This window comes from Cynocephalus volans, chromosome 1, assembly GCF_027409185.1.
Source record: "Cynocephalus volans isolate mCynVol1 chromosome 1, mCynVol1.pri, whole genome shotgun sequence".
Lineage (NCBI taxonomy): Eukaryota > Metazoa > Chordata > Mammalia > Dermoptera > Cynocephalidae > Cynocephalus > Cynocephalus volans.
Genome location: NC_084460.1, coordinates 177230274 through 177242877, shown reverse-complemented (window position 1 = coordinate 177242877; position 12604 = coordinate 177230274). Strand labels below are relative to the sequence as shown.

The 12604-nt window shown below is 34.7% G+C and overlaps 1 protein-coding gene across 1 annotated transcript; it reads left to right on the top strand.

The window, feature by feature from the left end:
• Positions 1-8356: 8356 nt before the first annotated feature.
• Positions 8357-8776, top strand: LOC134364129 (keratin-associated protein 25-1). Its single transcript, XM_063080074.1, is given in 1 exon segment — positions 8357-8776. A coding segment is annotated over 1 exon segment (420 nt).
• The last annotated feature ends 3828 nt before the right edge of the window (positions 8777-12604 follow it).

The following is a 12604-nucleotide window of genomic DNA, read 5'->3' as shown; positions in this document are numbered from 1 at the left end:
GGAATTGTCTTCCTACCACATCCTGTGGTTCCAGTTCCTGTTAACCAGCATCTTGTAGACAACTTTGAGCTGCCATCTTCCAAGTTACCAGTCCTATGGCTGTCAACCCCTAGGCTATTTGACCAATGGCTGACAACTGCTGAGCTTTCTTGTGATTGTCAACCCCTGAGACACTGGTCCTATGAATGTCGACCTCTTAGCTATATGTTCTACTGCTACAGATCATAAACGATACATACAGCAGTTTTCAACCACACCTCTCTTCGCTGAGCAACCAGCAGTATCCTTATTAGATAAAATCACCATGAATAGTTGGAAATAACCTGATGCTTAATGGCTTTGAGAGAGCATTCGGCTTCACATCAATAGCTCTTTTTATTTTACATGGGTTATGTTATCTCTTGCAATTCTATGCTAAATTTCCTTAAAGAGACTTTTCTTTACTTCAGAAGTTCTTTTTACTTACTTTTACATATATATTTGAAAAAGCTTGATGTTTTTCAACCCATGTAAAATGTTTCCTTCTATTTTATTCCTAATAAGATGATGGCTTGCCATACAATTCATGCTTCCGATGTGTTATCTTTTGTTTGTTTGTTTGTTTTTATTTATTTGGGTTTCTTTTTTTTGTCGTTGGCTAGCCAGTAAGGGATCTGAACCCTTGATACATGTTGTCTTTTGTGTGTACCTTATTTCATGTATAATTATTCCGTTGGGATATGCCAACCACTTTATGGAATATTGATGATTTTTGGACTTTGGATTAATTATGAAGAACACTGAAAGTTTCCAGAGGTAAATAAAGCAATTCAATAAAAGGGACCTATAAAAAAATTAAAGTTCATGGAGTCAAAGTGTCCATACAATGTATGCCTGCATTTGGGATTTGGCATTAGAATCTTTCAGCTAATAATAAACTTGGTTTGGCAGAAAGCCACAAATTAGAGTAGGTTAAGTTGTAACATAGAAGCCCACAAATATATATTGGCTCAAATTTTTTTTTTTTTTTAACAATACTGGTCAAGAAAAGAGGTCAGCAGGGGTGCCCTCCATGCAGTCATTTAGAGATTAGTTGATGGAAAATTGACGTTGTTGTGGCTACCAAGATTACCCAAGGGGTTGCATTCCATTGCAGCTAAATGTGGAACTCTGCACCTTGGCCTTACCTAACCACAAGAGAGGTTGCAACATACAATGCAATCCAGCGTCGGGGAAAAAACAGGGGAAGATAGAATTGGAAGAACATCTAAGAGTCTCTGGAATGGGGACTAATCTGAGATAGAATTGAGAGGAAAAAAAGAAAATTTCCACTGTGAAAAACGTAACATAACTTTGTTTGTTTGGTAGAACTCAGACATTTGACGCTCTTGCTTTGAATGAACAAACCTAGAGGTGTGTTCAGTTCTATTTTCAACTTGTACTATAACTGCAGGACTACAGTCCTCTTTCCTAAAATTACTGTTTGTTTTTTTTTAATTACAGTTTCTCAGTTGCCCATCTCAACTTATAACTGTCATGTCTCATAAATATGACCATTTGCAAAATCAACTTGATGTTCACAACCAGGCACTATGGCTTGACTTTGACCAGTGCTGATGTAAGTGTTTACTACTGGATGGGGAACATAAAGAATAACGAGTATGTGTCAGGCACTTCTTGTACATCACCACATTAATCCTCATCACCACTCTCCTGTACCAAAACTGTCATTATGTTTTTACAAACAAGAAGACTTAGACAGGTTCAGAAGAATCACACAAGTTTCTGAAGAACAAAATTAAATACCTACATATATATGTATGTGTGTATCTGTATTGTGTGTGTATATATATATATATGTATACATATAGGTATGTGTATGAATATACAGATGCTCCTCAACTTACTGTGGGGTTACATCACAATAAGCCTGTCATAAGTTGAAAATATTGTTACATTGAAAACACATTTAATACACCTAACGTATTTGATGTCAGAGCTTAGCCTAGCCTACCTTAAATGTGCTCAGAACATTTACATTGGCCTACAGTAAGGCAAAATCATCTAACACAAAGCCTATTTTATAATGAAGTGTTGAATATCTCATGCAATTTATTGAATACTCTACTGAAAGTAAAAAACAAAACGGCTGTATGAGTACTCAAAGTATGGTTTCCACTGAACGCTTATCACTTTTGAACCACTGTAGATCCAAAAATTTTAACTCGAACCATTGGAAGTTGGGGTTCTGTGCAAGTTTCAGGGCATAGTTGAGATTCAAATCCACATTTGCCAGTTTTAGAAAATGTGTCCTATTATATAATCATTTACTTGGTTTAAATATTTCATTTCTACTGTATGCCAGTTTCTGAAGAAAAATTACAGGAAAAAAACGTACTATTTATTCCACATTACTGGTGTCAGGTATTTTATAGATTTTAACTTTAATCTTTCTCATAACATAAGTGGTATTTAACATTACCTCTCTTTTATAATGAAGAAACAGGATCAGTGAGATTAAACCTCTTGTCCAAAATCTCATAGTAGTAAATTAGAGAATCCAAATTGATTCAGAACAATATTATTTCTCTTACATGTAGCAGCATGCTAACATTACTTCATCGACAGAGTTTTTCAGTGAATTCTAATTACATTGCTGCTAGTCCCCAAAGAGGCAAAAAAAATTTTTTTAAATCAAGTTTTAACAGTACAGTACTGAAGATTGAAAATCAACCTAATCGCATGGTCAAAGTGTATAGAAACAGTCGGCATGCTTTGTAAACATAGGAAAGATGTCAATAAGTTCATCAGCTATCCATTTTGAAATTATTCCTTCCATTTACAAATACAGAATATAGGCCAGTAAAGGAAATTGTACATAGATAATAAATTTAAAAGGCATATTTCAACTGTAAAATACTTTTCGATTTTTTGTAGCTTCTGTCTTGGGAAGCTGTAGTCATCGCCTGTAAACATTCAGATCATTATGCTCTGTCCATACTGATGATACCTAAATTAATTACTCATGACAATTATTTTTCATTTCTCTGGATACATAAAGTATGTTACAGAGATATTTCAAAACAGAGATGATGCTCTTAATTCATTGCTATATTCAAAAAATATTTATTGAATAACTACCATGTGACACACTATCATATGCATTGTGATAAAGCAGTGAGCAAATAGAATTGATTTCTGCTCTCATGAAACTTGACATCTGGTAAAGTAGATGGTCAATAGATATAATAATAAATAATTTAATGTATAATTATAACTTATAGTAGGTATGGTGAAGGACATAAATTGAGTAGAGAATATAAAAGTTGAGTAGAGGAGCTCCAAATGAGGTGGAATAGACTATAGATCCTTTCTGAGCAGTAAAGTCTTAAGACTTGAAGGACAAAAAGAAATCAGCTGTGGAAAGAGCAGGAGGAAGGATGGCCCAAGGATGGAAAACTGAATGTACCAGCACTAGTGGTTGAAAAGAACTTGGTAAATTCAAGGAACTGAAAGGAGATTGGTATGGCTAGAGTATTTAGGGGCAAGTGGAGAGTAGAAAAGATGTAGATGCAGAGGTAGATAAGGTCCTGATTATTAAGGGTATTGAAAGATATGTTTTTTTAATTTTGTTTTCAGGAAACAAAAAGCTTGTTACAGTTTTAAATAAAATAATGACATTGCCTCATTATAAGAATATTTTTCTAGACTTCTGGTCCAGCATGTAAATAGCTTATAATCCATCCCTTTAGAACAGTTAACAAAAACTTCAACATAAAAAAAAATGGGTATCAGAAGAAAAAAAGAGAGAAAGGAACAGAAAAAATATGTGAAGCAATAATGACCACAAATTTCCATAACTTAATGAAAGACACTGAAAAACACAGATCCAGAAAGTTCAGAAAACACCAGTCAGGATAATTACCAAAAAACCTACACCTAGGCATATGATAGTCAATCTACAGAAAATCAAAGAAAAGATAAAATCTTCATCACCAGAGGGAAAAATTATGCCATACCTATAGAGAAGGAAGAATAAGAATTACACAAGACTTCTCTTTAGACACCACGCAAGCAAGAAGAGAGTGAAGTGAAATATTTAAAGTAATCAAACAAACAAACAAAAACTAACCTAGAATTCTCTACTCAGTGAAATCATTCTTCAAAAGCAAGGAAAATATTTCTCGAACGAAAATTTCAGGAATTTTTTGCCGGTAGACCTGCCTTGCAAGAAATGTTAAAAGAAATCCTTTGGAACAAAGGAATATTATATAGGTCAGAAATTCAGATGTATGTAAAGAAAAGAAGAATATCAGAAAAAAAAAAATAAACGTACAATATTACTCTGATCATAGTGTAAGAAACAGATTAAAAGGGTGAAGAGTGAACCAAGCAGGTAAATGGTATAGTTGTGAGAATGAGGACGGCTTGGAGGACTCAAGATGACATGGCATAAATAAGAAGCAGATACATTTGAGATATACTTAGGAGACTTAGCAAATGCTTATTATTCATAAGTGATAAACAAGGGAAAGAAAAGAGTCGAGATTGATACTGTGATATCTGGCTTGGGAAATCAGATAAATTTTAACTTACTAAGACGGGGAAATAGATCAGAGAAAATTTTGAGAAATAGAATCAGAAATTTCATTTTGGACATTAAAGTTGAGTGACTAATAAAAAAAATCAATGGATAGATATCAAATAGGCAGCTTGTATTAACAAAATCTTATCTGTTTCACCATCTCATTTTGTTTATCCAAAATTCAAAAACATGTATTGACTGTCTACTTTGTTCAAGGAACTGACAACTAGGGAGGTTAATATTAATAAGACATGGCCTCTGGTCTCACTGAGGTCAAAGTCTAACAGGCTAGATAGGCTTTCAGCAAATAGGTTCAATATCATGCATAAATACATTAATTAATTTGTGAGTAAAGTTTTATAGAAAAAAGTAGAAAAGTAAAGCAAAATGAAGAAAAGGGTCTTAGGAACACTCACCTCCCTGAAAGGGCTCCCAGTTGGTATTATCTGCCTATTCCTATATACTGGAATTATTAGATAATTCAAATGTAATGATGTACTGATAGTGCTGTAAAATTCTTCAATGAGCATTGATCATCCTGGGCCAGGTTGATATACATGTGACAAGAACAGAGAAATTCCAAATAACCATGTTGGGAGTAATATAAAGAAAGCCATAATACTTCTTATTAAAGGATGAGTGAGCAATTGACAAAGTGGCCCCCTTCCCTGTCTCTACACAACCAAGACAATTAGGCCAATATGAAAATGACTTCTAACTCTTATGTTAACATGGAGAAAATGAAAATGAAATGTTTCATGCATTATGCATGGAAATGAGTAAAGAGATGCAGACGGTATCTCTGAGACAACAACTTCTGACCTACTGTAAAAATATGCACTGTAATTTTTAGGAGGCACAATAGAGGAGGGTATTCCAGAAGGGGCGTAGCTTGTGTAGTCCCTGGATTAAAAAAGCAGGGTTTTGGGGAAATTTTAAACATTTAAATGAAACTGAAATATAGGGTTCTGGAACAGGATGATGAAGAGAGGCTGAAAATGGATGTTGTTGCCAGATATCGAAGCTCCTATGAACCTCATTCAGAAGCGTGGACAATAGGGAGCTGTAGAAATCTGTAATCTACAAAAATCTCTCATGAAAATATGGAGGTTTTATTAGACTTAGGGACTCTAAATAAGACATAGAATGTTAATAAGTGTTATGTGACAATGAAAATACCATAAACTCTCAGATGTGATTTTCATTATTTTATGCTAATTCCATCATATCCTCTACGAATACCCCTACCAAAGGGTATAACTTCTCAGCATTTTTTTTGATCTCAGGATATTGAGCCAGGCAAATACAAGATGTGGTAATCTTAAAGAATCATTGGTCTTTATAGATATTGGGAGGAATTATAAATGAAATTAAAAATAATAAATTGGGATACATGTCAATCTGGCATGTGTACAGGGCCTCTCCTGCATCTGTCATTGATATGTGATAAATTGATTGATGATACCAGGCTTCTTTCAGTCACATGTCCTGCATCTAACTTATATTTGAACCACTGATAAATAATGATGGGATCATATTTAATTTGACACCTCTATCTCAAGGGTCTCCCAATTACCAGAAACATTTCAATAGCAGTTCTATAGAGACCAAATCTATTTTTACTATGGTGCAAAAAGAAAGATTTTAGTTTTCTTTTTGAAACCCATATATAGCATGCCTACATGCAGAGAAAGAGATTTTATAGACTAGTTGGTTATCACTTGTTTTCAAACTTTACCAAGAACAAAAGAATTGAAAAGAAACTTGGACTAAATCATGAGGAACTTAAGTGAGGCACACTCACAAAATACTTCAGCTGGAAATTATCAAGGTGAGAGAAGGAATCTTCTTTGGAAGCTTGTAAGAATTTGAAAGATATCATTTATCTGAAGGGCTTAAAGTATTTTAGAGAGATGGGAAAATGTTAGATGGACTTCTCAAACTTAACTCAACCCTCTATGACTCCCATCTCTTCTGTTATTTTCTACCAGCACAAGCCTCACAGTAATATGAAGTGATCTGAGGCCTTCTTTAAGAAGAATGTGGTAGATTGACATTGAAAGTCCCCAGTATGAAATGTCAAACATTTTTTCTTTCACTGTTTGAAACAAAAAAAGTGAAAGGGGGGAACTTACATTACATCTGCACCAAATGTCATGTTTTTTGTGATGTTCTAAAAAAAAAGTAAATAAAATATCAAAAGTATATGACATGTGTGCTTTATCTCTCTTTCTGTTTCCTTCTCTCCCTCTATGAATGCTTGCACAGGCATGGGAGATCTCCTCACTTTTCTTGAAAAGCTCTGCAAGAATTTTTCAATATCTTTCCTCTTGAAAACAAAATACATCAGCCTTCCAGATTCTTCAATGAACAATTGGGGACAATGGAACTATTGTGCAGTAGGAAAGCATCCATTGAAAGGATCATCAAGGATGCTCTAAGATGTCAAGGGGTTGCTTGGAATCTTACTCTTCTCCACCCATTTCCAACTACATCATCTTTGATCAACTGAGAGGAAGCTTAAGAAGAGATACTTCCGGTTCTGGAAGACAACTGACTCCAGGAAATAGATTTCTGTAAACATTAACTAATATTTTTGGGTAAAAATCCAAAATAAGGCTAGAGATTTTTCCTTCCATGGTGTTCAAGTAAGCATTCTTCAGGCATTTTTTTCTTGTGATATTAAAATTTTGCTCAATCCTTGCTCAGTTTAATTGCATGAAGACCAAAGTCTCCTCATAAATTGTCTCAGGTGAAGATATCCATTAATTCTGAAATTATAGTGAACAAGCTAATGTCTGTTGATATCATGTTCATCCCCTTAGTTGAACACGACCAATAGGAATGTATGAGACTTTACAATTAAAAGCAAGTATGTCATCAATGTTACCATGTAGAAATATCACATGCATTTTCTCAAGTCTTTGGAAATCAAAATCAGCTTTTAAATATGAAAAATGCTAAGTTCTCAGAGTGAAGTTCTTTAAAATGTACACTATGACGCTTGTATAAAATTTAGTGTTAAGACAAATATACAATGAGCAACATCACACAATTAAAAATTAGGAATGGGATGAGATTTTCAGCCTGGCATATACAATAAATTTTGATATGTGGAAACTATTTTAGGACATCAACACTTCCTCCAAGCATTGCAACATTAGGACTCTCCTTCAAAGATGAGTGCTATGCCTTCTAACTATGTTGTTCCTTGTGGATAATGAATAGGAAAACATCTATTCAAATGAACTCCTTTTAACCAAGCGTTACTGAGGGGTTAGAAGAGAAGCAAAACAGATAAAATACACAGGTGATTATATCACACATTCTCAAGCCTGATAAAAGGGAGAAAGATTAGAATTGCAGATGCAAACTCGACCTGTTTTATGGATGGGTAGGTAGGACATCATCTTCATAGGCAACACAACAATGAGTTAATGAGATATTATGAAGTAAATTGATCTAAAATATGGAGAGGAGAAGTGTGTAGGTATATAGCCATCGAGGTACATAAGCATTCTGGTAGACTTAGACAAACTGCTCTTTGCTACTTATCTGAAAGCCTCACGTCAGACTCTAGCATATCATGCAACATCTGCTATTCTAAAAACTACAGCCCCTGCTCTCTTGAGAGTTACTGCCATGTTCCTGTTACCACATCCACTGTGCTGTACTCTACTGGTGTGAATTGTGGTAATACTCTGTGCTTGCCCAACCAACACCAAACTTGGCTTCTGGAAAACTCCATAACAGACATGTGATAAACCTTCCAGCTGCCAATCATCCAGCTGTATGACTACAACTTGTGAAATTTCTTGCTACCTTTCCACTACTAACTGTGTCTCCAGACCCTGCTGCATCACCAATTCTTATCTCATGAGTTCCTGCCAAACATCACTGTATGACAGACTTCAGAGCTATTTGTCCAGTAGTTGCTACCCCACAAATCACCTCCCCTATAGCTGTCAATCACTGAGCTTCATCTCCTGTGTCTATTGACCACTGAATTTTGTATCCAGCACCTGCTATCCTTTGAATGATCTCTCCTATGGTTGTCAATCTGTAGGTGATGTGTCCAACAGCTTCAGACCCCTCAACTAAGTGTCTAATAGCATTCAACCTGTACAGGTTTGCCAAATGTGCAACAGTTTCCACCCAGCATGTTATTGCTTTGGGGGTTGGCAATGTCCATTTTTTGGAAGACTGTGCTGAATTCTTATTCCACCATCTTGCCTGACAGATTTGTAAAGAAATTTTATCTTTAGGTTGATGAGTTGTTCTTACGCTGATGGATCATTGTGCTTCTGGTTCAGTTTTTGATTTGTTTTGTGTTTTGTTTGTTTTTTATCTGTACTTTTTTGTAATCAAATTGTAATGATTTTAATTATTGATTTCTTCATGAGAACATTTTCACTATCAAGATGTCTTGATTTCTATACCATTAAAGTGTTCTTAAAAAGGAAGAAAGTTTCATACAGTTGTTTCAAGTAATAGAGAAAACAGTACTTTTTGCCTCTTTACTATCTTCAGTGAAGTTAAGAATTTCTAGTTTTACTGAACAAATATATTTAAAGAAAAAAATAGTGTCTGAAAAAAGCAGGCAAGATAGATCTTTTCAGAAACTTCATTGAACATGTCATAATACTTGAGCCTTAAATGTACATCTGCATTTTCTAACATTTAAAAAGGGAATTATAAATAATCTTTATTCAGATTCAGCTGTGTTTTGCCATAGTAACAAACAACTTCAAAATTCCAGATTCTTAAAATTGCAATGGTCTACTTATCACCCATACTGCACATTAATTGTGCTAGCTCCACAGTCATCCTCATTCTGGGACCCAGGTGTACAGAGTCTTCACTATCTGGAACACTGCCAATAGAGATAGAGGAAAAATAGCATGCAAAATTAGTTATGCATCAGTTGTACATATGTCTTCTAAATTATCATTGAAAAGAGCAGGTTACAATGTCCACCCTACCTTATAAGATTAAATACAAAGGGGTTACATAAATAATAATTAATTCTACACAATGGAAAGCACAGCATAATTTTTTCCTCCTGAATTAAACTTAAGAAGTTCTCCCACTTGCTCCCTTATGGATCCTTGCACAGAGAACATCACTATTACTTGGAACTTATTTCTCTCTTTTATACAACGGTATTTCAAAAAGTTCATGAAGAAAATGGAATTAAAAGATAATACAAATCTTTTGATAAATTTTTTGAAGATACCTCATATATGTATGTGACTAATTAATTCAGTTCTTCCATGTACTCAACGGTGGGAACTTCTTCTTACAAGCAACCTGAATAACTGTGACCATCATATTGATCATCTTCAACGTGCCAGGCATACCACTATGTAACCAATAGTCTCCCAACATACCTATGACAAAATATTATCATACCAATTTTCATAGATAGGAAAACTCAGGGCAAGCAACTTGCCCAAAGACCCATGTAAGTTGGATTCCACAGACTTTTCATTATCATCCAAAATATCTGTAGTTTTGTCCATTCAGGTGATGACTAATCTGGAAGCCACTTGGAGGTTGTTAATAATGTGGTGACCGTAATCTTCAAATCTAGACCTGCCAAGTCTAAACTACAAATAAAGCTGTTTCCTCCCTGTCACAGTCACAGCCCACCCTTTCTCTCTAGGAGGACTAACAAATAGTATGTAACATTATGCCTTCTGGGAGTCTTACTTCTCATGTATATGGTAGAAAATACCTTTAATATATTTAGTTCCTCAAAGCTGAATTTTTAAAATCAACATATAACATATAGATCACAGCAAGTTATCTAACCTGAAATGTAACCTACTCTGGTGCCTTTCCTTCCTTTCTTCCTTCCTTCCTTCTTTTCTTCTTTCCTTCCGTGTTTTCATCTTTTTTTCTTCCTTTCTTTCTTTTTTAAATTTTTTTTAATGCACTCAGACAAATTGCAGTGGATTTTAGATGAGACCCAATAATAATAATGAAAATAATAGTATTTAATAACAATAATATTAACAAGATTATAGGCTGATGATAAAAAGTTAACATCAAAACATCAACTACACAGGAATCATGTTTCCTATCCTGTGCTCAGCAAACTCATTTAATCCTCAAAGCTGCCTGTGGAGAAAATACTATTAGTTTCATTTTGAAGATGTGCTTTTCTAAGTGTTTTCACCTTTATGAACTTATTCCATCTGCAGGACGGTCCTGCAAAATAAATGCTATTAGCTCTGGTTTTACATAAGAAGTTGCTGAAGTACAGAGAGAACACTATTCCAATGTTACACCATAATAAATGGTAGTCAGCGAGAGAGTGATTCATAGCTTATTAAGGCACCGACTTGACAGTTCCAGCTCAAAATGTTTAACTTTAATTACACTTGTGTCTCATTATATCTATACCATGTTTCCCTAAAGAATTAAACATGAATCCAACTCAAATTTCGGTCTTTCTACCCACTTGTGTCATTTAAGAGTGCTTTGTCTTCATTGATTTCTATTCCCTAAAATTTTGGTTTTGCCCATCTTACCTTCAGCTTTTGAAACCATTAATGATCTAATAAGCCAACAACATGAATAAAGCAAGGATGCCTACCACTTTAGGTTACCACTGCTAAATTTAAGAATAATTTGACTCATTTATAATTCAATTGTTATGTAAGTATGGATTTGCATACATTTTGCTTTTTAACTCATAAGATCACTTCTGTATCATTTCATAGCACTTTGGCAGGTGGAATAAGAACACAATTGTATATATGATGGCAAAAGAAGAAAACAAAATTTCTTGTGACCTAAAAGGCTAGAAGGTGTCCTCCATTTTTTTTATTTAAGGGCCACTTAACTAGAAAATTTAGCTTTCTTTAATTTTCTATCTTTACCCACAAGGACTTTTAACCTTTCAACAAAATTGGGAAAACATTCCATAACTCTTTTTTAATGAGTTGAAAGGAATCTACTCGCACATTAGATAAAGAGAGGGTTTTTTTGTTTTTTTTTTATTCCTTAGATGGCATGGGTATTTCTCTGAATTATCTGATGTTGAGAAAGCTTATTCCTTTGATCTTAAATGTCTTAGATACAGAGTACAAATTCCTCAAACTGCATAAAGACTATCTACTACCTTCACCTATATTTTTCTGACAATGTATTTATTTCCTATGACTGTTGTAACAAGTTACCACGAACTCCATGGCTTAAAACAACAGAAATTTATTGTCATACAATTCTGAAGGCCAAAAGTCCAAAATCTGCTTTACCGACCTCAAGCCAAGGTGTCAACAGGGCTGATATTTCTCTGGAGTCTCTAGGGAAAAAGTCATTCCCTACCTTTTCCAGCTTCCAAAGATGTTGGCATTCGTTAGTTTGTGGCCACATCCCTCCAAATTCTGCTTTTGTTACCACATTGCCTTCTCTCTTTGTGATCTACTGTCCCTCTTTTATAAAAGCCCCTGCTATTATATGAGTCCTACCCAGATAAGCCATTTTAAAATCTTTAACTTAATCACACCTGCAAAGTCCCTTTTGCCACATCAAGTAGCATTCACAGGTTCCAGTATCAGGAAGTGGACATCTTGGCTGGGTGGGTCATGAATATTATTCATCATTCCACACATAGCAAATACTAAAAATAGGGGAATTAATGAAACAGAAGATCTTTTTAATAATAAAATGAAAACAGAGTAATACATATGCTTCCCAAAGCCTTCAGAGGACAATGCCACCCAATGGTTCTTACTTACTGTTAAAGCCTGCCATTGTTATGACCTGATATTTGCTCTGACACTAATCTGTCTGCTCAGCCTCCTTTGAGGATGGAGAGCAAAGTAGAAGACAATTCTGCAGAGGTATCATTTATAGAAAATGGTGAAGTGATTGGGGAGAGATGATGGTTACATGTGAGTCTGATATTTTGAGTGGGTAAGAAGGAAAAACAGAAGCAAATAAGAGCAGTTGAGTTAACTCTGCCTTTGCAAATCTCAATGTTTAAGTGTTTAGAATATTGTCAGAGCAAGACGAATTTCAATATGTTAT